Here is a 22984-nt window from a genome sequence, read left to right as displayed (position 1 = left end):
TGAAATAAATCAAAGAGCATTTGAAGCTTTAAAAATAATCTATGACAAGTTGAAAAGAGAAGTTGAAGAACTAGAAAAATTAATAGAATCTCTAGAAAATAGTGATGAATCGATGATAGAATTTACAGAAATTCTAAAATAAATAACGAAGCATACAAAGATTGAAAGACCAGAAAATAAAATAAAAAGAAAAAGGGCGAAAAAATTAAAAAGTAAAATAAAGGAGTATAAAAGGGAATTAAATAATCTTCAGATCAAAATTGATGACCTTATAATAAAAAGGATAGAAATAAGAATAAATATAAATAAGTTGGAGTTAAAAAAATTTATAAATGCTTGGAAAACTATATTATGACTTAAAAGAATTAAAGCTGTTGAAAGAAAAAATGGAGAATGAAGTTGAAAAATTAAAAAGATATTTAGAAACAACAGAAAGTGTAGAAATAAAAGAAGTTTTTGAAGATTTGAGAAATTATATTAAAGAAAAAGACAAAACAGATAAAAGATTTTATATACAATAATCCATGCAAAAAAGAATATTATAAACTAAAACAAGATTGAAAACCTATAAAATTGAAATCAGAATTATAAATACCTAGTAATAGTAGAAATGGTCAACACTTTTGATTATGAATTTGCAAATTATTTAAATAAAGCACCACAAATCGAATCTATACAAATTATAAACTTATTCAAAGTAAAGTATGAAGAGTTAATAGAAATTTCGAAAAAGAAATTAAAAGAAAAGTCAACTTTAAAAAAATTAGTATCAGAGCCAAATTAATGATTAAGGGTAACACTTTCTCTTTAAGCAACACTTTTAGTGATACGCTTTTTAAATCTGTAAATCTGTACGAAGATGCATCTGTACAGTAGATGGACCCTATTATATATCGGCATTTGATTTATATTTCAATTACATCCTAAAATTTGATCGATCAAACAAAACGCAGTTTGACCAACTCCGTATGGTATATGGTGCTTGTTCGCCATGCCCATCATTCTTTTTTAATTATATTAGTGAATGAATCCGTGTTCAGCACGGAAAATTTTATAAAAGTAAAAAAAAATTATATGCTTTAATATTTAATTATAAAATTATTATTAAAATCAAAATTTAACTTAAAAAAAAGTGAGTAATAATTATTTTATATTTTTTAAAGTAAAATAATTATACATTGATACAGAATTTAAAAAAAAATTAAAATATTTATATTAGATTATTTTTTTAAAGATTTCACTAAAAACAACATTGATAGTTGAATTTGTAGATATTTTTACGTAATTTATAAGTAAAATTTTTAAACCTTTCTTACTCTTAACTTTTGAAAGTGCCACATGTAATTGGCTATGTGTAAAACTTGGTTTGGACAAATACAATCTAACATGAGATAAAGTTTGTCCCTGAGACTTATTAATTGTCATGGTAAACGATACTATTATAGGAATCTGTCTTCGTTGGAATCTAACTGGGACGGTTTCATTTGTTAGTACTGTTACGGCCTGGCCCACATATAACATGGGCCGACCCGACCCGAACGGTCGGGTGCGACGTGCTCAAATATCGACCCGGACACGCGTCCTGGACAGATCTCTACAGCTATATAAGGAAGCTTCTAGGAAGGTGGGTTCTGCCATTGTGTGACCCGCTTCTGACACGGTATATATGGGGAGGGTCCTAACTCTCCCCCAAGGTACGTCACATACCATTCCCACATCCTTCGCCTGCACACTTGACTGACTAGAGCGTCGGAGTGTCCTTGTAGGTGACACCTCCCTCTCCACACGAAGAGCTCGGGATGTCGGCTGCATCCCCCTTGAACCCAGCGACCCGGAACCAGGGGATTTCCCCTCATCAATTTAAGTACCAACCCGAACCGTCAGGTACCCGACCTACCGTACATTTGGCGCCGTCTGTGGGAACGCCTGAATGGATGTTGTACTGGGCCCAGGAGGAATAGGCCGCGAGGCCGAGCGCAGAGGGGAAGCCTCCGTGTCTTCCTCCCGGGAGCGCACGAGGTCCCCTCCACGATGAACCTCACGTTCTCAAGAAAGGCACCCCTTCGGGGGAACTGGCGACAACAGCGCCAGAATAATGCAGGAACTGCGTCACAGGATGTAGGACCTGGAGCGCCGGCTGGCAGATCGGGAACATCGCCAACCAACTCCCAAATCAAGCTATTCTCGTTCCCCTTCGAGAGGCCACTCCCGGCGAACAGCTAGCCCATGATCTGAGCCCGAGAGCGCTAGGGAGGAAGGACGCCCAAGAAGACGCCGCGACCCCATCATTTACACCAGGCACGAAAGGAGACGCACCACAGATCGAGACTGGGAAGACGGCGAGGGAAGAACAGGACAACACGGGGACCAGTGATAATGGGCGCAACCCCATTTCATCATTCCATCCTCGAAGTCCAGCTGCCAAAGCACTTTGACAAGCCGACGGACATGAGGTACGACGGAACCCAAGACCCGCACGAGCACCTTACGGCCTTCGAGGCCATGATGATTGATAAATCACTATTTCATGGTTTATCTTGTGCTCAATTGAGTGGTTTTTATCAACTCTTTACCCACTTATTCATACTATTTGCATGGTTTTACATTTGCCTTCCTAATTATGTGCTTTGATTGAAAACATGCTTCTTTGGCGTTAAGTTCCCTATGTTTAATCCTCTCTTATTACCATTAGATGCCTTGATATGTGTGTTAAGTGATTTCAGAGATTACAGGGCAGGAATGACTCAGAGGATAGAAAGGAAGCATGCAAAAGTGGAAGGAATACAAGAAGTTGGAGAAACTGCTAAGCTGTCTAGCCTTACCTCTTCGCACTCAAACTGTTATAACTTTAGCTACAGAGGTCCAAACGATGCGGTTCCAGTTGTGTTGGAAAGCTAACGTCCGGGACTTCGATTTGATATATAATTTGCCATATCTTCCCCAAAGTTAGGTGACACGAACGCGTGAATGACGCGCCCGTGTTGCATCTACGAACTTCAATCCGCGCGGACGCGTGGACGACGCCTCCGCGTCACTTGCCCGTGACCTGAACGTAACAGAAATCGCAGGGAGCGATTTCAGGGCTGCTTTTGACCCAGTTTTCAGCCCAGAACACACAGATTAGAGGCTATAAAGTGGGAGAATGCATCCATTCATAAGGAGGCTTTCATAATTCACAATTTGAGGATTAGATGTAGTTTTTCGAGAGAAAGGTTCTCTCTTCTCTCTTAGGATTTAGTTTTAGGATTTAGAATTATTTCTTCTTCATCACAGGTTCAATGTTCCTTTAATTTATTTTTATTTTTCTACTTTTATTTTATTACTTTAATTGATATTTATCTTTCCAATTTAGCTTATGAATTCTTCTATGTTACAGATTACTCTTTTGAATTAATGTTATTTGAGGTATTTCAGTTTACAATTGTTTCTTTTATTTATATTACTGTTGCTTCTAAATCTGAAGACATTTTTATTCCGGTAGATTTACTTTTTCCCTTTTTGTTCTTGGTTAAGAAATCAGTAACTCAGGAGTTATCAAACTCAAACATGATTGATAATTGTTATCTTTGCTAATTGAATTGAACTTCAATAATCCCAATCTTTCCTTAGGGATTACTTAGGATTTGAGGATCTAACTAATTCGTCACTTGACTTTCCCTTGCTCTAGCAAAGGTTAACTAAGTGGAATTAAGGTTTAATTTTCATCATCATTGATAAGGATAACTAGGATAGGAATCCTAATTTCTCATACCTTGCCAAAAGTTTATTTTACAATTATTTATTTATTTTACAGTCATTTACTTATTTTAATTGCAATTTAAATTACTTGTTCCTTATCTTCAAAACCCCGATTTACAATCTCCATAACCAATAATAAGAACATACTTCCCTGCAATTCCTTGAGAAGACGACCCGAGGTTTAAATACTTCGGTTATCAATTTTTAAGGGGTTTGTTACTTGTGACAACCAAAACGTTTGTAAGAAAGGTTGATTGCTTGGTTTAGTAACTATACTTAAAACGAGAGTTTACTATAACTTCTAAACCATCAATCTTCAGTTCTTTCAAAATGCAGCCGTTGCCGGGGAATTGCAAACGTGTGCCTTATTATTGGTTATTGTAAATATTTACTTTTTGCTTGTTTATTTGATTTTATTTTTTGTTTTTTATTTTTATTTTTGCTCTTTTGTAAATTAAGAGGTTATTGGCTTTTATTTAGTTATTAAAATTTTTTTTTTTCAAAAATTTGTTCTTGGTGTTCATCTTGATCTTCAAGTTGTTCTTCGTGTTCATCTTGACCTTCAAGTTGTTCTTAGTTGTTTTCTTCATTTTGATCTAAAAATTTTAAATTTGGTGTCATTTTATTGTTTTTCTCTTTCCTCATTAAATTCAAAAATCCAAAATTATAATTCAAATTTCAAAATTTTAAATTTCAAAATTTCAAATTTCAAAGAATCAAATTTCAAAATTCAAAATTTAATTTTCAATTTCAAAAATTTAAATTTCAATAACCTTTTAATTTAAAACTATTTTTATTTTTGTTTTTAATTTTTATTTGCTACTATGAACTCTCACCCCTTTGGCTATGAGTCTGATTACAATTATGCTGCAGGAAGAGGAAATTACAATGAGAATAGGCATCCAGGTTGGAACAATCAAAGATGGGAGGAGCCACAAGGATTTGATCAACCCTCATGGCAACAACCACCTCCAATGGACTATCAACAACCTCCACCATATGCCTATGAACTATCTCCTCAACACAACTTTGGACCACCATACTCACAAGCCCCTTACCACCAAACACCACCATATGACCTTAACCCTTATCCACCATACCAACCACCTTATGAGCCATGTAAACCATAGAACCACCCCAATTCCAACCTAATTACTCCCAAGAACCACCACCTCCCTATGCATCATGTCCATATCCATCACCTCAAGGATCAACGGAGCAACTCAAGGAAACACTTGAAAAATTTAATGCCACACTTCACCAATTGAATCAAGCAATAAATCAATTAGCTTCCTGATGTTCGGACACTCAAGGAACCCCATGACCTCATGTGGGCAATCTAATGAAGAACATAGCATGAAGGAGATATTAGAAACTCTAGTGGACAGTGAGCAGCACGATTTTATATTGAAACAATTGGAAGAAGCTACGCCTGCCATTGAGGAGGAAGAAGTGGTTGAAGACTTAGGTGATGCGGAACCTCCATGGGAAACTCAAGTTATAGAGCCTCCTTCAAAGATGTTTGAAATTGATGTTGAGGAGGGTGTACAACCTCCAAGGCATATCATGGTTGAAAACTTTGAAGGAGATGATCAAGAGATGGATTCAATCATTGATGAAGTCTTATCTACATTTGAATCCTCTTCCGTTGGACTAGACATAGAGATTAAAGAAGAAGAAGCACAACCTCCCATACCCTTGGTAAACAATGAAGAAGAGATTGAATTGGAAGAAAGCTACCAAGAGGAAGAGGTTGATATTAAAGAAGTTTGCAAAGAGGTGGAAGTTGTCAAAAAGCACAAGGGAGTGGAGCTTGAAATCACTTTGCCAAAGTTATTGGAGACCCCTCCCCCTAAGTTGCCATCATCCTTCACAACATTAAAGTGGGTAAAATTCATATCCCTTAGCTTTCTAATTCCACTGAATATGGGCTACTGGAGACGGATGGTCAACTCAGAGCTCTTTGTGGCATTAAGAGTAAGAGGAAAATGGTCAATGGTAAGAATTGTCCTGCAAGGTTCATTATGGTTGGAAGCTTTAAGTTTAAACGCAAAGGTTGGTGTAAAGCTCAATTGAATGGGTCTAGGAAGCTGTTTGGTAGCTGCAGTGAGAATTCAAATTACTTATCACCCAGCTGGAAAAATACAGATCCCGACAAAAATGGGTGTAAAAGCAAGATTTGGGATCCTGGAATCTTCTCTGACATTTGTCACTCCGGGAGCCTAAGAATCTGTTTGAAGCTTCTTAAGGGCTTTACATGCCTAGTTTGGGATCCCGGAGGATATTGGAATCACAAACATTGGTGGAGATTCCTGGATGAGTTCAAGCATAAGCCACTATAACAGGAAGCTCATCAAATGTCCAACTTAAGGACTTTAACTAAAAGTACTAGGTGGGAGACAACCCCCATGGTATGATCGTTCCTTTTTCAATTTTATTTCGTTTTGTTTGTTTTTATTTTATTTTATTTTATTTTCATTGAACCTGGAATTATTTATTGCATCTACATTAGCATTGCATTCTGCATACTGCATATATATATAAAAAAAAAACACGCACGCGACGCGGCAGCGTCGCTGATGCGTCCGCGTCACCAGTGCGTTTTAAGAAAAGAATTAAACAGAGAGTCACGCGAGAGCGTGGCTGGAGGCGTGCCTTTGGCACAAATTGATCCACGCGACCGCGTCGCTGACGCGTCCGCGTCATGTGGGAACTTTGGCCTCCCACGCGACCGCGTCACCCACGAGGCCGCGTGACATGAAAATCAACGTGAAAAGGGTGCATAGCCGAAAGTTATGTTGGAGTGGTGCTGGACTGGTGCTGAACGCCCAGCCTTACCACGTGGACGCATGGCTCACACGTCCGCGTCACATCCCTGTCATGACCACTCACGCGATCGCGTCAACCACGCGACCGCATTACCCTGATATTTGGCAATAATGCATTTTGAATAGAGAGTTGTGCGAGCGCGAGGCTGCCCTCGCGCCAGTAGCACAAAATGCATCACGCGTCCGCGTGACTGACGTGACCGCGTCGATTAATTTTAGCGCAAGTCGCGCGACCGCGTCCCCCACGCATCCGCGTCGCTTGCGCCGCACAGCTTATCCAGATCAGCCAATTATCTTATCTTTTCTTCCCAAATCCTAATTTCTTCTATCTTTTCTTCTTTCTCTCTCCTTTCTTACTTTCTTTTTCTTCATCTTTTTAACTTCTCATCCTTTTTTATTTTCATTTTATTTTATTTAATTTATTTGCATACTTTTATTCATTGCATATTTTTATTTTTCTAAATTTATTATTTTACCATTGTTGTTCAAATGTTCTTATTCAACTGTTACATCATTTCTGGTATTTTCTTGGTGCTTAGTGACTTGTTTAATTCTGATTGAGTAATATTATTTAAATCAATGCCAATCTTTTATATTTGTATTACTTTTGCATTGACATGAATTTATATTATCTCTCCTCCCTCACTCTCTTTCCTATTGTTGCAAAATTTGCACCATTGGTATGCCATGGCTTCTATTGTTTTCTCACGTACATGTTGAAGCTTCCATGTAATTGAGACCCTTATCATTTGGCATTAACCCACCCATACTTCATTTATTTTCTTATCTTTACTTCTGGGTATTACTGTTCTTCTTTTTCTCTTCTTTCAGGCTGGCCATCGAAGACGGAAAAAGGGAGAAACTTCTAAAAGGGGAGACAAACAAGTCCATCTGCACAATCCTTGAAGGAAAGCATCAGTTGGAACAACCCGTCCACCTGCACATCTCAGCATGCACCGAGGACGGTGCAATCTTTAAGTGTGGAGAGGTCGATACCGACTTTCATGGGTTAGTCACTTCAAATTTTAGCACCAATGTTTAATTTTCTTTGTTAAATTAGTTGTTGCATTTGCATATTTGTTTGATTTTATGCATCTAGTTACTACTTGGTTAAAGTAATAAAATTCTTTTAAGACCCTATCTTTGAAAAATTTCACTAATTTAAATTGAAAAAATTTTTGTGTTAAAACTTGTTTGAAGTTGTATTTGTAACATGGTTTTTGAGCCAAAGAACACACAACCTGTGAGATTTTGAGCTTATTTACATGGTTACATTATTTAACCATAAATTTTTATTCTTGTGTGTTTTCTTCACTATGATTGCAACCTTTGCTTTGTTCCATTCTATATGTCCAATATTTAGTGTATTTACATGCTTGCATATGATTGAGGCCATTATTTAATTTTTACTCACTTATCCCAAATAAGCCTATCCTTTCAATCACTTTTGTTTGCCACGTTGAGCCTTTTTAATCTCATTTATTCTATATTTTACCACATCACTAGCCTTAAGCAGAAAAACAAATTAAAAATCCCAATTGAATCTTTGGTTAGCTTAAGATAGAGATTGTGCATCAACTAAGTGTGGGGAAATTGTGGGAACATGGGCTAATAAGGGAATGTATCATGTTTCTAATTTATTTGAATATTGGGAATTCGGGAACCTACTCATGAAAAACCAAAATAGAAAAATAATAGAAAATCCATGTGCATTGATAAGTTATGTTTATTTCTCTACAAAAAAAAAGAGAAAAATCCAAAAATATTCAATAAATAAATAAATAAATAAGGGGACAAAATTACCCCAATGCTAAGTTAATAAAAAGATCAATGCACATGTGATAAAAGTAAAGAAATATAAAAAATTTGGTACTTGAGTATGGGAAACATACAAAAGTGGGAATTATGTGTAGCTAGGGATGATTCTAAAGTTATATAGAGTATATGTATGTTAGGTAAAAGCTTAGGTTAATTAAAGATTCAATTTATAAAGCTCACTTGGCCATACATATATCCTTACATTTACCTCAGCCCCATTACAACCCTGAAAAGACCTCATGATGTTTGTATTGGTGTACTAAATATTTGTTGATTGGTTAGATGAAGAACAAAGTTTAGAAAGCAGGATTAGGGAAGAGTAGAGTGATTAACCCTAGACACTTGAGAGATTAGAGTGATATACACTACCAGTAAGGGTTCAATGCTTAATTCTATGTTCCCTGCTTTCATGAGCTATCTTCTTACAAGTTTACTTGCTTTCTGTTGTATGATTTGAATTAGTAAAATCTGATTTATGTTTGTCTTGAAGAGCTTATTTACTTTTAACCAAGTAGGTAGAAACATTTTGCATGTAGTTGCATTCATACAGATAGGTTGCATTTCATACATTCTATTATTCCTCTTCACTACTTTTATAGCTTCTCTTGAGCTTAGCATGAGGACATGCTAATGTTTAAGTGTGGGGAGGTTGATAAACCACTATTTCATGGTTTATCTTGTGCTCAATTGAGTGGTTTTTATCAACTCTTTAGCCACTTATTCATACTATTTGCATGGTTTTACATTTGCCTTCCTAATTATGTGCTTTGATTGAAAACATGCTTCTTTGGCCTTAAGTTCCCTATGTTTAATCTCTCTTATTACCATTAGATGCCTTGATATGTGTGTTAAGTGATTTTAGAGATTACAGGGCAGGAATGGCTCAGAGGATAGAAAGGAAGCATGCAAAAGTGCAAGGAATACAAGAAGTTGGAGAAACTGCTAAGCTGTCCAGCCTGACCTCTACGCCTCAAACGGTTATAACTTTAGCTACAGAGGTCCAAACTATGCGGTTCCAGTTGCGTTGGAAAGCTAACATCCGGGGCTTCGATTTGATATATAATTTGCCATAGCTTCCCTGAAGTTAAGCGACGCGAACGCGTGAATGACGCACCTGCGTCGCATCTGCAAACTTCAATCCGCGCGGACGCGTGGACGACGCCTCCGCGTCACTTGCCCGCGACCTGAACGTAACAGAAATCGTAGGGAGCGATTTCTGGGCTGCTTTTGACCCAGTTTTCAGCCCAGAACACACAGATTAGAGGCTATAAAGTGGGGGAATGCATCCGTTCATAAGGAGGCTTTCATAATTCACAATTTGAGGATTAGATGTAGTTTTTAGAGAGAGAGGTTCTCTCCTCTCTCTTAGGATTTAGTTTTAGGATTTAGAATTATTTCTTCTTCATCACAGGTTCAATGTTCCTTTAATTTATTTTTATACTTTTATTTTATTACTTTAATTGATATTTATCTTTCCAATTTAGCTTATGAATTCTTCTATGTTACAGATTACTCTTTTGAATTAATGTTATTTGAGGTATTTCAGTTTACAATTGTTTCTTTTATTTATATTACTGTTGCTTCCAAATCTGAAGACATTTTTATTCTGGTAGATTTACTTTTTCCCTTTTTGGTCTTGGTTAAGAAATCAGTAACTCAGGAGTTATCAAACTCAAACATGATTGATAATTGTTATCTTTGCTAATTGAATTGAACTTCAATAATTCCAATCTTTCCTTAGGGATTACTTACGATTTGAGGACCTAACTAATTAGTCACTTGACTTTCCCTTGCTCTAGCAAAGGTTAACTAAGTGGAATTAAGGTTCAATTTTCATCATCATTGATAAGGATAACTAGGATAGAACTCTTAATTTCTCATACCTTGCCAAAAGTTTATTTTACAGTTATTTATTTATTTTACAGTCATTTACTTATTTTAATTGCAATTTAAATTACTTGTTCCTTATCTTCAAAACCCCGATTTACAATCTCTATAACCAATAATAAGAACATACTTCCCTGCAATTCCTTGAGAAGACGACCTGAGGTTTAAATACTTCGGTTATCAATTTTTAAGGGGTTTGTTACTTGTGACAACCAAAACGTTTGTAAGAAAGGTTGATTGCTTGGTTTAGTAACTATACTTGTAACGAGAGTTTACTATAACTTCTAAACCATCAATCTTCAGTTCTTTCAATGAACCTGGAGGGAGTGGGAAATGAGGTAAGGTGCCGCGCTTTTCCGGTCACTCTCGCGGGACCTGCAATACAGTGGTTTAACAGCCTCCCGCAGGGCTTGGTGGCCAGGTTTTTGGAAATTAGCCACGCCTTCCTAGCCCAATTTACTACCAGAATCGCAAAGGAAAATCACCCGATCAATCTGCTCGGGGTGACGCAGAGGTCTGGCGAACCGACCAGGAAATATCTAGACCGGTTCAACGACGAGTGCTTGGAGATTGACGGGCTGACTGATTCGGTTGCTAGTCTGTGCCTGACGAATGGACTTCTAAACGAGGACTTCAGAAAGCACCTCACCACGAAGCTGGTCTGGACAATGCAGGAGATCGAAAGTATAGCCAGAGAATACATTAACGATGAAGAAGTCAGCCAGGTCGTGGTTGCCAACAAACGGCAGCCCCCCTACAATCAAACCCAGCAGCACGGAAGCGGAGAAAGACAGAAGGAACACGCCAGAGACGGCGGTCCGAGCAAGACACCCAGGCCGTATCCTCGAGTCGGGAAGTTCACCAATTACACCCCCCACTGTCCCCATCATAGAAGTTTATCAACAGATAGCGGAGAAGGGAATTTTGTCGAAGCCCCGACCTCTGAAGGACCAGACCGGGGGAAACAAGAGCCTCGATTATGATTATCACAAAGGCTATGGGCACAAGACACAGGATTGCTTTGACCTGAAGGACGCGCTGGAACAAGCGATATGGGACGGAAAACAGGCCGAATTCTCCCACCTCATCAGGGAGCCAAGGAGGCGAGATCGCGACCGCGAGGAAGAGGACAAGATCCGCGTAGTGAAGCGATGTCACGAGCCCGAGGACAACGAACACAGTCTTACCATAATGAACGTGGTAACGGCAAGAGACGCACCCCCAAGGTCGAGGTCGGCAAACAAGAAAGACGCCAAGGTCCTGGCGGTTTCCTCATCCTCTGTGCGAAGCTCCAAGAGGCTCCCACCCATCTCATTTAGTCCAGAGGACCAATGGTTCGATGAGGCCGCAGAAAACCCTCCCATGGTCATCACGGCCAGAGTGGGAACCGGCCTCATCAAATGGATCCTCGTGGACACCGGGGCTGACTCGAATATCATGTTTCACAACGTGTTCGACGCTTTGGGCCTACGAGATGCCGATTTAAAGACACACCAGCACGCTGTGGTAGGTTTGGGTGACTACTTCATCAAGCCAGATGGGATAATCTCCCTACCAATATCTGTTGGTCAAGACTGGGGCGAAGGTCGGTAATGGCCGAGTTCGTGGTTCTACACTCCACGGGCTACAACGTCATCCTAGGGAGGAAGACTGTCAACGACCTCGGAGCAGTGATCAGCACAAAGATGTTGATAATGAAGTTATAGCTGATGACGGATCCGTGGGATCCATAAAAGGAGACTTGAAAACAGCAGTCGCTTGTGACAATGCCAGCCTCTCCTTAAGGAAGAAATCTAAAGAAGCATCGGGGGTGTTCCTCGCCGACTTGGACGCCAGAGTTAGCGACAAGCCGAGACCCGAGCCGGAAGGGAACTTAGAGAGGTTCAGTCGGGGTACCGAGGAGAAGTTCACCTACGTGAACAGAAACCTCCCACACGACCTAAAGGGGCCTCTAATGGAAATGATCAGGGCTAACGGCGACCTATTAGTATGGATGCCAGCCGATATACCGGGGATAGACCCCAACTCATGTCACATCACTTGGCCGTGATGGCGGAGGCCAGACCGGTATCTCAAAGGAGAAGGAAAATGTCGCAAGAGCGAGCGGAGGAGGTGGCCAGGCAGACAGCTAGCCTACTCGAAGCAGGATTTATTCGAGAACTCGACTACTCGACATGGCTGTCGAATGTAGTTCTAGTGAAAAAGCACAATGGGAAATGGAGGATGTGTGTGGATTACTCTGATCTCAACAAAGCATGCCCCAAGGACTGCTACCCTCTGCCCAACATTGATGCACTTGTCGATGCGGCGGCGGGATATCGGTATCTGAGCTTTATGGACGCTTATTCAGGCTATAATCAGATACCGATGCACCGGCCTGATGAAGAGAAAACGGCATTCATAACGCCGGGAGGGATATATTGCTACAAGGTAATGCCATTCGGCCTGAAGAACGCTGGGGCAACGTACCAAAGGCTAATGAACAAGATATTTAGTGACCTCATAGGCAAAATGGTGGAGGTGTATGTAGATGATATCCTCGCAAAAACCACCCGGCCTGAGGACCTCATAAGCGACCTGGGAAACGTGTTCGTCTCCCTTCGACAACATGGCATGAGGCTCAACCCACTCAAATGTGCCTTTGCCATGGAAGCAGGAAAGTTCCTAGGGTTCATGATAACCCAAAGGGGGGTTGAAGCCAACCTGGAAAAGTGCCAAGCAATACTCCAAATGAAGAGTCCGGGTTGTGTCAAGGATGTTCAGAGGCTGTCAGGTAGACTCACCGCCTTATCCCGTTTCCTTGGAGCATCGGCTGCTAGCGTGCTGCCATTTTTCAACCTCGTGAAAAAATGGATAGTGTTTGAATGGACCCCGGCGTGTGAGGAAGCATTTAAGCATTTCAAAGAGATCCTCGCAACACCACCCGTGCTCGGGAAGCTCAAACTCGGAGAACCGCTCTACCTATACCTGGCCATAACGGAGGAAACGCTGGCGGCAGTTTTGGTACAGGAAGAAGGGAAGGTTCAACAACCAATTTACTTTGTGAGTAGAGCACTGCAAGGAGCAGAACTGAGATATAGCAAATTAGAGAAGCTGGCCCTGGCACTGCTAATCTCCTCCCGAAGACTACGGCAATACTTCTAGGGTCACCAAGTGGTCGTGAGAACGGACCAGGGAATCCGCCAAGTGCTCTAAAAACCTGACTTAGCGGGAAGAATGATGACTTGGGCCATCGAGCTATCTCAGTATGATTTGCGATATGAGCCCCGACATGCGATTAAGGCACAAGCAATGGCAGACTTCTGGGTAGAGGTAACGGGTGACTCGACCGAGGAGGTGGGCATACGGTGGAGGCTCCATGTTGACGGGGCCTCCAACCAAATGTCCGGAGGTGCCGGGATCATCTTGGAAATCCCTGATGGGGTCATATACGAACAATCAATCAAGTTCGAGTTTCCCGTATCAAACAACCAAGCGGAGTACGAAGCCCTCCTGGGCGGCTTGATCTTTGCTCGAGAAGTCGGGGCTACGAGGCTGGAAGTGTGCAGTGACTCACAGGTCATCACCTCGCAGGTAAATGGAAGCTACCAAGCCAGAGACTCGCTATTACAGAAGTACTTGGAGAAGGTCAAAGAGCTGAGCAAACAATTCGAGGAGGTCGCGGTCCAACACGTTCCAAGGGAAAGGAACACATGGGCAGTGACGATCTAGATTTTCTATCGGTAAAGAATTTTTATAAGAATAATCGCGTTGTAAGTATAGTTTCTAAACCAACAGAGAATTCTTTCATACAAAAATTTGGTTGTCACAAGTAACAAAACCCAATAAAATTTATAACCGAAGTATTTAAACCTCGGGTCGGGAAGTATGATTTATTATTAGTTATGGAAAAAGGTATGTTTTTGGATTTTTGAAATAAGGAACAAGTAATTTAAATGGCAAGAAAAATAAATTAATAATTATAAAGAAAACTCTTGCCAAGGTATAAGAACTGGAAATTCTATCCTAGTTATCCTTATCAGGTGTGATGAGAATTGGCTTTTGCTCCCACTTAGTTAACCCTTACTAAACAAAGGAAAGTCAAGTGGACTAATTAATTTGATCCTCAAGTCCTAGTCAACTCCCGTGGAAAGACTAGCTTTAGAGCAATCCAAATTAATCAACAATTCCCAAATCTCAATCAACTGTTGAGTTTGACAACTCAAGTGTTACCAATCACTTAGCCGAAGCCAAAAGGGAAAATAAATCTAAATTAAACTGAAAGCATCATAAATATAGTTAAACAATCATTAATCTGAAATACCTCAAATTGAATTAAATAGAATATTCAAATCTTAACATGAAGAGTTCATAAGCCAATTTGAAAAGATAAATAATAATTAAAGTAATAGAATAAATAATACTAGAAAGTAAATTAAAGAAACATTGAACCTGGAATGAAGAGAAGTAGCCTAATCATAATAGAAATCCTAAATCCTAAGAGACAGGAGAGAGCATCTCTCTCTCTAAAACTACATCTAAACCTAAAATTATGTATTTGAATGTTGTATTTTGTTGAATGAATGCATTCTCCCACATTATAGCCTATAATCTATGTTTTCTGGGCAGAAAACTGGGTCAAAAATAGCCAAGAAATCGCCCCCAGTGATTTTTGGTACGTACAGGTCGCTGCAAAGTCACGCGGAAGCGTCGTCCACGCGTTCGCGCGGATTGGGTTTTTGCCAGGTCATGCGTCCGCGTGATCCACACGTTCGTGTCGCTTGGCTTTGGGGCAGCTATGGCAAATTATATATCGTTGCAAAGCACCGAATGTTAGCTTTCCAACACAACTGAAATCGCATCATTTGGACCTTTATAGCTCAAGTTATGGTCGATTTAGTACCAGGAGGTTAGGGTGGACAGCTTTAGCAGTTCCTTCAGTTTCTTGTATTCCTTCCGCTTTTGCATGATTCCTTTCCATCTTCTAAGCCATTCCTACGCTGTAATCTCTGAAAACACTTAACACACATATCAAGGCATCTAATGGTAAAACAAAGAGAGGATTATTATTATCAATTTAAAGCCAAAGAAGCATGTTTTCAATCATAGCACAAAATCAGGAAGGAAAACATAAAACATGCGAATTGTATGAATAAGTGTGAGAATAATGGATAAAATCCTACTAGATTAAGCACAGGATAAACCCTAAAAATGGGATTTATCAGGCAGACCTCCTATCCAAGTTAGCAAGCACGATACGGGGCGTCGGCAACCGGTCCCTCATTCAAGGCATGATAAAAGAACCAACAGTTGCCCTCCACCTGACAAAGATAGGCCCCTCCTGGATGGACCCCATCACTGATTTCCTAAAAAACGGAAACTCTCCAACGACGAGAAGGCAGCCAAAGCGTTGAGAATGGAGGCAGCCAAATATGCAATCATACAAGGTCAACTGTTTAAAAAGGGACTCAGTTAGCCCTTACTGAAGTGCCTGCATCCCGACCAAATGGACTACGTACTCAGAGAGGTCTACGAGGGGTGCTGTGGTCACCACATCGGGGGCAAAGCCCTAGCAAGAAAGCTCATCCGAGCTGGATATTACTTGCCATCGATGATGATGGACTCCAAAGAATTCGTAAGGAAATGCGTCAAGTGCCAAGAGAACGCCAACTTCCACAAATTCTCTCTTGAGCACTTTGGTGTTGTAGCGTAGGGCCATTCTTTACTTTAGTGCTACTTCTGACAAATGGGCCATCTCCCTAGCCTCATCTGCTAGGTCCTTTTCCACCGCTTCCTCTATTCTCTTCAGGAGTAATCGTGGGCTCGGGTCACCAATCTCTACAGGTATCATTGCGTCCACCCCGTATGTCAGGCGGAAAGGGGTTTCTCCTGTGGACGACTGCTCGGTTGTTCGGTAAGACCAGAGAACCGAGGTGAGTTCGTCAGCCCATGCACCTTTTTTGTTATCCATCCGTTTCTTGAGGCCCAGCAAGACGACCATGTTTGCGGCTACAACTTGACCATTCGTCTGGGGATGCTCTACAGAGGAAAATTTTTGCTTTATGCCCAGGCCGGTGAGGAACTCTGCGAACTTTTTGTCAGCGAACTGTGTCCCGTTATCAGAGACAACGACTTCCGGGATGCCGAATCGAGTTATCACCTGCCTCCACATAAACTTTCGACAATTGGCTGAGGATATGCTGGCTAGTGGTTCAGCCTCTATCCATTTGGTGTAGTAGTCGATAGCAGCTATGAGGTATTTGACTTGCCCCGGGTCGATCGGGAAAGCTCCCAGTAGGTCGACTCCCCACTGTGCGAAAGGTCGGGAGGACGTTATTAGGCTTAGCTCGGTTGCCGGCACTTCGAGCACACGATTACTCCTGAAGAGAGTAGAGGAAGCGGTGGAAAAGGACCTAGCAGATGAGGTTAGGGAGATGGCCCATTTGTCAGAAGTAGCACTAAAGCAAAGAATGGCTCTACGCTACAACACCAAAGTGCTCAATAGAGAATTTGAGTAAAATGACCTCGTCCTGCGACGCAACAATATCGGGTTACCGACCCAAGGGGAAGGTAAACTGGCGGCAAACTGGGAAGGCCCCTATAGAGTCAAAGAGGTTATTGGCAAGGGCGCCTACAAATTAGAGAAGCTCGATGGCAAGGAAGTCCCGAGAACTTGGAACGCAGGTAACTTGAGAAGATTTTATTCCTAGCTCAAACATGCCGATTAGGCGATCTGACGAGCTCAGTGATTTACTTTTGTTAAATACTTATTACGGCAAGGAAATACACTTGTTTAATTGTTGATTAACGTTTACTTGACAAAGTTACCTCCCCACTTGCTCTTCTCTATTTACACATCCCGTGTTAACAAGTTCTTTGTCAAAATTAAACAGGACCACGATACGGTGCCCCGGGACTGATCACCCCGGGAGCCAACTAAGCTAAAGCCATAACAAATGGTTACAGCAATAGTAAAGCCATGACTTGGCTGCATCGAAATACCAGCACAACGGTAAACAAACATGAGCAACAAGCCCATACCAGCAAAACAGTAACAAAACAAAACAAAAACGTTCTACCAATAAGCAAGAAAAGATGATAACCACAAGTCGACCAAGTGACTACTAAAGTATTAAAAAGCTTGTCCCACAAGTTCTACAAACAAAATACAAAGAAACATGAGATCATTTCTTGGGCATGTCAACAATCTTGCCATCCCTGATTGTTTTAAAGACACCAGTTGCCGACGTGTCAAAGTCGGGAGCCATGATCTTCACCTGGGCCTTAAGAGCTTCCTCAGTCATCAGGATCGCACTCTATCCCTACTTCACTGTCTCTTTATGCTTCTTCTTAAGCTCTTCGGCCTCAGTTTGAGCGGTCTTAGCTGACGAGTCGGCCACATCACGTTCCTTCTCCAAAGCGACCACCCGACCTTGCGCAGCATTGAGCTGACTTTCCAAAGTCATCTCCCGCTCTGTTAGACGGGATACGGTAGCATCAGAGGTCTTCAATTTTTCCTCAGCAGACGCGGCCTTCTCCTCGACAGCCTTAAGCTTTTCCTCCGCCTTGGACAGCTGCTCCCGAAGCATTTCAACTTGAGTTTTGAATTGATTATTGGTTGTAACAGCAGATTCAAGCTTCCTGCGCAGCGACTGCATCCCCGACAACTCGAACTCGGCCTTCCGAGCCATAGCAGCACCATGGAGGAGGGTACGGTACATCCACCTTGCCTGCCCCACGAGGTCGGAGCCATGGAAGTGCTCCTTGGTGCCGGGAAGCAACTGGGCATCTATGAAGGTCCCAGCGTCAAAGTTCCTCTCCATCACGGTGAGGGCTCCTTCAGGGCTGGAAAATGACCTCTGCTTCTTGGGGGTGGGGATAACCTTCAAGTCATCATCATCATCGACTTGTTGGGCGGAGGTCGAATGCCCAGTACCGGCCGCCTCCTCATGAATGGGAGAGACATGCGCCCCGTCAGAATGTTTGTCCGACATCTCGGCATCACGGGAAGAGGGCACCGGCTGATCCTCTTTAGGAGTCTCTGGCTTCCCATCAGCCTTCTCTCCATCGCTTTCCTCCAAAAAAGTCTTGAACAAATTCTCAAGGCCTGTCACCTCGGCAGACATCTCCACCGCAACAAATAAATAAACAAGTTAGTCGTGAAATCGGCATAACCAATCAAAGTAACAATGCAAGAAACACAAGTCAGAGCTACTCACAAATATAATTTCTGGTGACCTCCCGGTCACCCATAAAGAGGTGGGGATTCACATGATTTCTCACAAAGACGGCCAACAACATGTCGGCAATCTTTCTGTCCACAACGGATATCCCCTTGTAAGTCACCTTAATAAAGGTGTTGGACCCTGCCCCAAAACTCTAATACGTCAGGATGAGGCGTTCCCCTTCTAACGACATCCAGAAGGGATGACGACCTTCGACTGGGCGCACCTTAAAATATTTATCCTTATACCCATGGTAAGAGTCTTCAAACAAGCCAAAAATCCTTCGACCCTGGGCAGATCGGAAGGACATGAACCCTTTCCTCGCTTTCCCTTCCTTGGAAGGATTTGCGAGGTTGAAAAAATAAAGAAAAACGTCAACGAACACCGGCAGCTCTAGGTATTCACACACCATCTCGAAACAGCGGATAGAAGCCTAATTGTTTGGATGCAGCTGCGATGGCACCACGGAGATCCGGTTAAGGAGCGCCATTTGAAAGGCAAAAAAAGGAATACAGACCCCCACATGGGTAAACATGGACTTATAAAACCAAATCCAATCGAGAACACGGGGGAGTGGAAGTTGAGATCGTATAGCCGCTCACCGGGGGCAGAAACGAAAATGTCATAATTGGCCTCCTCGTCAGTTTTGCCGCACAAGTACTCGGCTTGGCGGGACTCGGTAAGCTCCTCCTCGCCCATCTGGTTTGGGGATTCTTTCACATTGGAAGTCCCCCAAGCGTACGAGTCGTAACCTATAGCGGAGGTGGAAGCTCGTGAGACGATGCGAGGCATACCTACAGTGGGGGTACTACTCAGTTAGTCTATGAGGTCGGGAGCTCGGAAAAACCCCAAAAACTACCGTTAGTCTATTCAGTAACTAAAACTAAGCATGGCTGAAGTAGAATCCAAGTTAAAGCCTAAAAAGCTAATACCCTGGAATGGTAACTCCCATAACGTACCTACTTAACGCTAAGGTCATCTAGCATACAAATCAAACAAGCAGCATGCATGCAGAAGAACTAATGACGGAGGTAAAATGAACATGAAGCAGAAAGAGAGGAGATGAATGTTTACCTGGATTAGCTGCAAAAATTTGAAAGAGAGGGAAAAGGAGCAAATGCACAGGGACGCATAAATGATGCTCTGGGAAACTTGAGAGAGAAGAAGATGGAGATGGATGGAGTGAAGAAATGAGACAAAAACAAAAGGCAAAACTGTTTAAAACTGCCAGACTCAAGAAGCGCGAAAGGCCTAGGGGTAAAATAGTCTTTGTGCGCGGGGTTTTGAAATAACCCATTATGAGCATTTAATGCTCTGCGCGAGGAATGAGGTGACGAACGGTTATCCCAACAACGAAGAAACACGTGCGCAAGAGGCACGTCCTCTCCACGGGCGGCTGACCTGGCGACAACGTACGAAAGAAGAGATAACACGCCACCAACAACCCTCACGATCATTGCTGGCGTGTTGGGGGCACTGTTACGGCCTGGCCCACATATAAAATATGCTGACCCGACCCATGTACCACCCGACCCGAATGGTCGGGTGCGAGGCGTTCAAATACCGACCCGGACACGCGTCCTGGACAGATCTCTACAGCTGTATAAGGAAGCTTCTAGGAAGGTGGGTTCTGCCCTTGTGGGACCCGTTTCTCACATCCTTCGCCTGCAAACTTGACTGACTAGAGCATCGGAGTGTCTTTGCAGGTGACACTCCCTCTCCACACGAAGAGCTCGGAACGTCGGCTGCACCCCCCTTGAACCCAGTGACCCGGAACCAGGCGATTCCCCCTCATCAACCAAAGTACCAACCTGAATCGTCTGGTACCCGACCTACCGTACAAGTACCATATTCATTCTTGGAATCAAAGCAATATGACCAACATTGTTACCCGTTAAGACTTCACATTCTATGACATGATTTCCAAGCTTCCTAACTTGTAGCCTTGTACCATTACAAAGACCACTGAATTGGTCAATATTCCTCAATAACATCATCAGGACACCAATCTTGAGTATTAATTTATGTGGAGGCAAACCAAAGCAATTTATGGTATTCAGTAATTCAGGACCATAGAGATCTAGTTGACTCTCCATATTTCTTTCATCCTTACAAATGGAATCCGAACTAAGATATAATTTTTCCCTCCAGGAATGATAGCCATCAAATGGTTGTTGACCTCTTCAATGATGTCTAGCATGGGAACCAGTATAGTTCTTGTTTTGAAAAAATCCTTTGTGGACATGTTTTCCAAAATATTTGGATAAGAAAAATGAATCAACTCATCAAATGCTGGTCCAAAGAAGGAATAAGAATATCTCCTGGAAGACATATCTATTCAGATTCACCATCCATATTGTAACCTATTAGACCATCACCAACTTTCAATAATCACTCACTAAATTACTCTGTCTCATCTTGATCTGAAGCAGCCGTCCCTATAAAAAGTCTCATGTTTTTTGTTAGTTTGAGCACCTAACAACACTTCCAAAGGTAAGACGAATTCACGGTTGAATGAACGATATCTTGTCTCGATCCTCGTGGAATGACAGGAAGAATTTGTCTAAAGTCTCCACCTAGTACAACCAATTTTCCTCCAAAGGGCAAATCTTTGCTATATGTTGGAGAACACCTCATGATATCACCCAAGCATTTATCAAGAGCTTTATAGCAGTACCTACTAACCATTGGAGCCTCATCCCAAATTATAAGTTTGGCTTTCAACAGCAACATTGCTTGAGGGGAACCAGGTTTGATGTTACATACAGAATCCTCAGTTATATTCAGCGGTATTTTGAACCTTGAGTGTGTCATTCTTCCATTAGGAAGAAGTAAAGATGCAATACCACTCGAAGCAACGTTTAACACTATATCACCCTTGAGCAAATCTCAACAGACATAAGGTTCCAGAGAAATGTTTTTTCAGTACCCCCATGACCATACACAAAGAAAAAACCGCCCTTCATCACAATACACAGCTGTAACAATTTTATCGAATGCATATTTCTGCTCAGGTGTTGCGATGGCTAACATGTATGGGGTATTTTTCTTTAAATCATCCCTGTTAAAGTTTAGCTCTTCCCTAATAACCCTTTCGGTTAACAAAGAACTATCAACTTTAGTTGCTAAAGGCATAAGAGGATAGTCTTTCAAGGTTTTACCATAGGAATGTAAGATCTTGTCTATATCCATTAAGCACAACTGCTTAATCTCATCATCTGACATTGTTAACTCTGTATATTATACGATACTGTAAAAATTCAATCAAACTAAAAATGATCAATAAGAAAGAACTTTTATCATTGCAATTAATAAAAACTGACCCCTCATGTTCATCACGCCTCTTTATCGATACAAAATATCATCTGAGAGTTCATGCCAACATCCATCCCAAACATGTTCTGGTCTTGAGATATTGTTGGATGTTAATAGAATGACAAATAACCTCCTAACATATGATCTTGAGGCCCATGAGCTTGCTTCCTTAATTGCATCAATGAATTCTTTGTCATCTTGCAAGTGTCCAAGGGCGAAACATGCATCTCTATACGTAGCATAAATTATTCCTCCTACTGTTCTTATATCTCGAAAACTCATACATCCTCTTTGAGTATTCAAAAGAAGTCGTTGGTAATATTCTTCGGTATTTACTACCAAAAAAACTTGGTTAAAATCCCACTTTTAAGTTGTTAAATGGATTAAGCTACGCTATTTTAATTAGTATGTAGCTACACATTCGCATAATAATAATTTTCCTAAAAAATATAGAAAAATAAAAAATTATATAATCTACAGATTATAACTGCTGAAAGTTATTTGAACATTTATTTTCTAGTGTAGCTAAATTGAATAAAATGGATGTGGGGTACAGGCTATTAAGATTTTAAATTCAAATCATTAAATAAAGGGTTAAGTATGATTTTGGTCCTCAACGTAGGGGCTGAAAATTTATTTCGTCCCTCGCCTTTTTTTCGCTCAAAAATGGTCCCCAAGGTTTCAGTTTGTTTTAAAATCGTCCTTTTTACCAATTATATTTTTTTTATTACCAAATTACCCTTTATTAAAAAAATTATAAAATAAAATAAATATAAAATAAATAAATAAAAAAGAAAAAAAGAAAGAAAGGGGGATACATAAGCGGGGGTGGGGGGGCCGAGAGAGAAAGAAAGAAAAGGGGGGGGAGGGCCGAGAAAGAAAGAAAGGGGGAGGGGGGAGGGGAGGGAGAAAGGTGGGGGGAGGGGGAGAGACGCCATGCCGCCGTACCGCCGCCACACCGCCGCTTCTTCTTCTTCTTCCCGCTACCGCACCGCCGCCCGTTTCTTCTTCTTCTTCTTCTTCTTCTTCTTCTTCTTCTTCCCGTCGACACCACCGCCGAGCCGTTGCCCGCTGCCCTTCTTCTTCCTGCCGACACCACCGCCGAGCCGTTGCCCGCCGCCCGCCGCTCTTCTTCTTCTTCTTCTTCTAGGTTCTTGATGATGATGATGATTTTCTGATTCTGAGTGTTATTGT

At 41.4% G+C, this 22984-nt stretch overlaps 1 protein-coding gene across 1 annotated transcript; it reads right to left on the bottom strand.

The window, feature by feature from the left end:
* Positions 1-20950: 20950 nt before the first annotated feature.
* Positions 20951-21700, bottom strand: LOC110268425 (uncharacterized). Its single transcript, XM_021114568.1, has 2 exons — positions 21419-21700; positions 20951-21352 (listed from the first exon to the last, which is right to left on the bottom strand). The coding sequence occupies exons 1-2, from the start codon at positions 21698-21700 to the stop codon at positions 20951-20953; spliced, it is 684 nt and encodes a 227-aa protein (XP_020970227.1).
* Between the last annotated feature and the right edge of the window lie 1284 nt (positions 21701-22984).

Source organism: Arachis ipaensis, chromosome B10 (assembly GCF_059453495.1).
Source record: "Arachis ipaensis isolate K30076 ecotype BB chromosome B10, ASM5945349v1, whole genome shotgun sequence".
In the NCBI taxonomy this organism is placed as follows: Eukaryota; Viridiplantae; Streptophyta; class Magnoliopsida; order Fabales; family Fabaceae; genus Arachis; species Arachis ipaensis.
The sequence above is the reverse complement of the archived record's forward strand: the minus strand, read 5'-3'. Positions and strand labels throughout refer to the sequence as shown.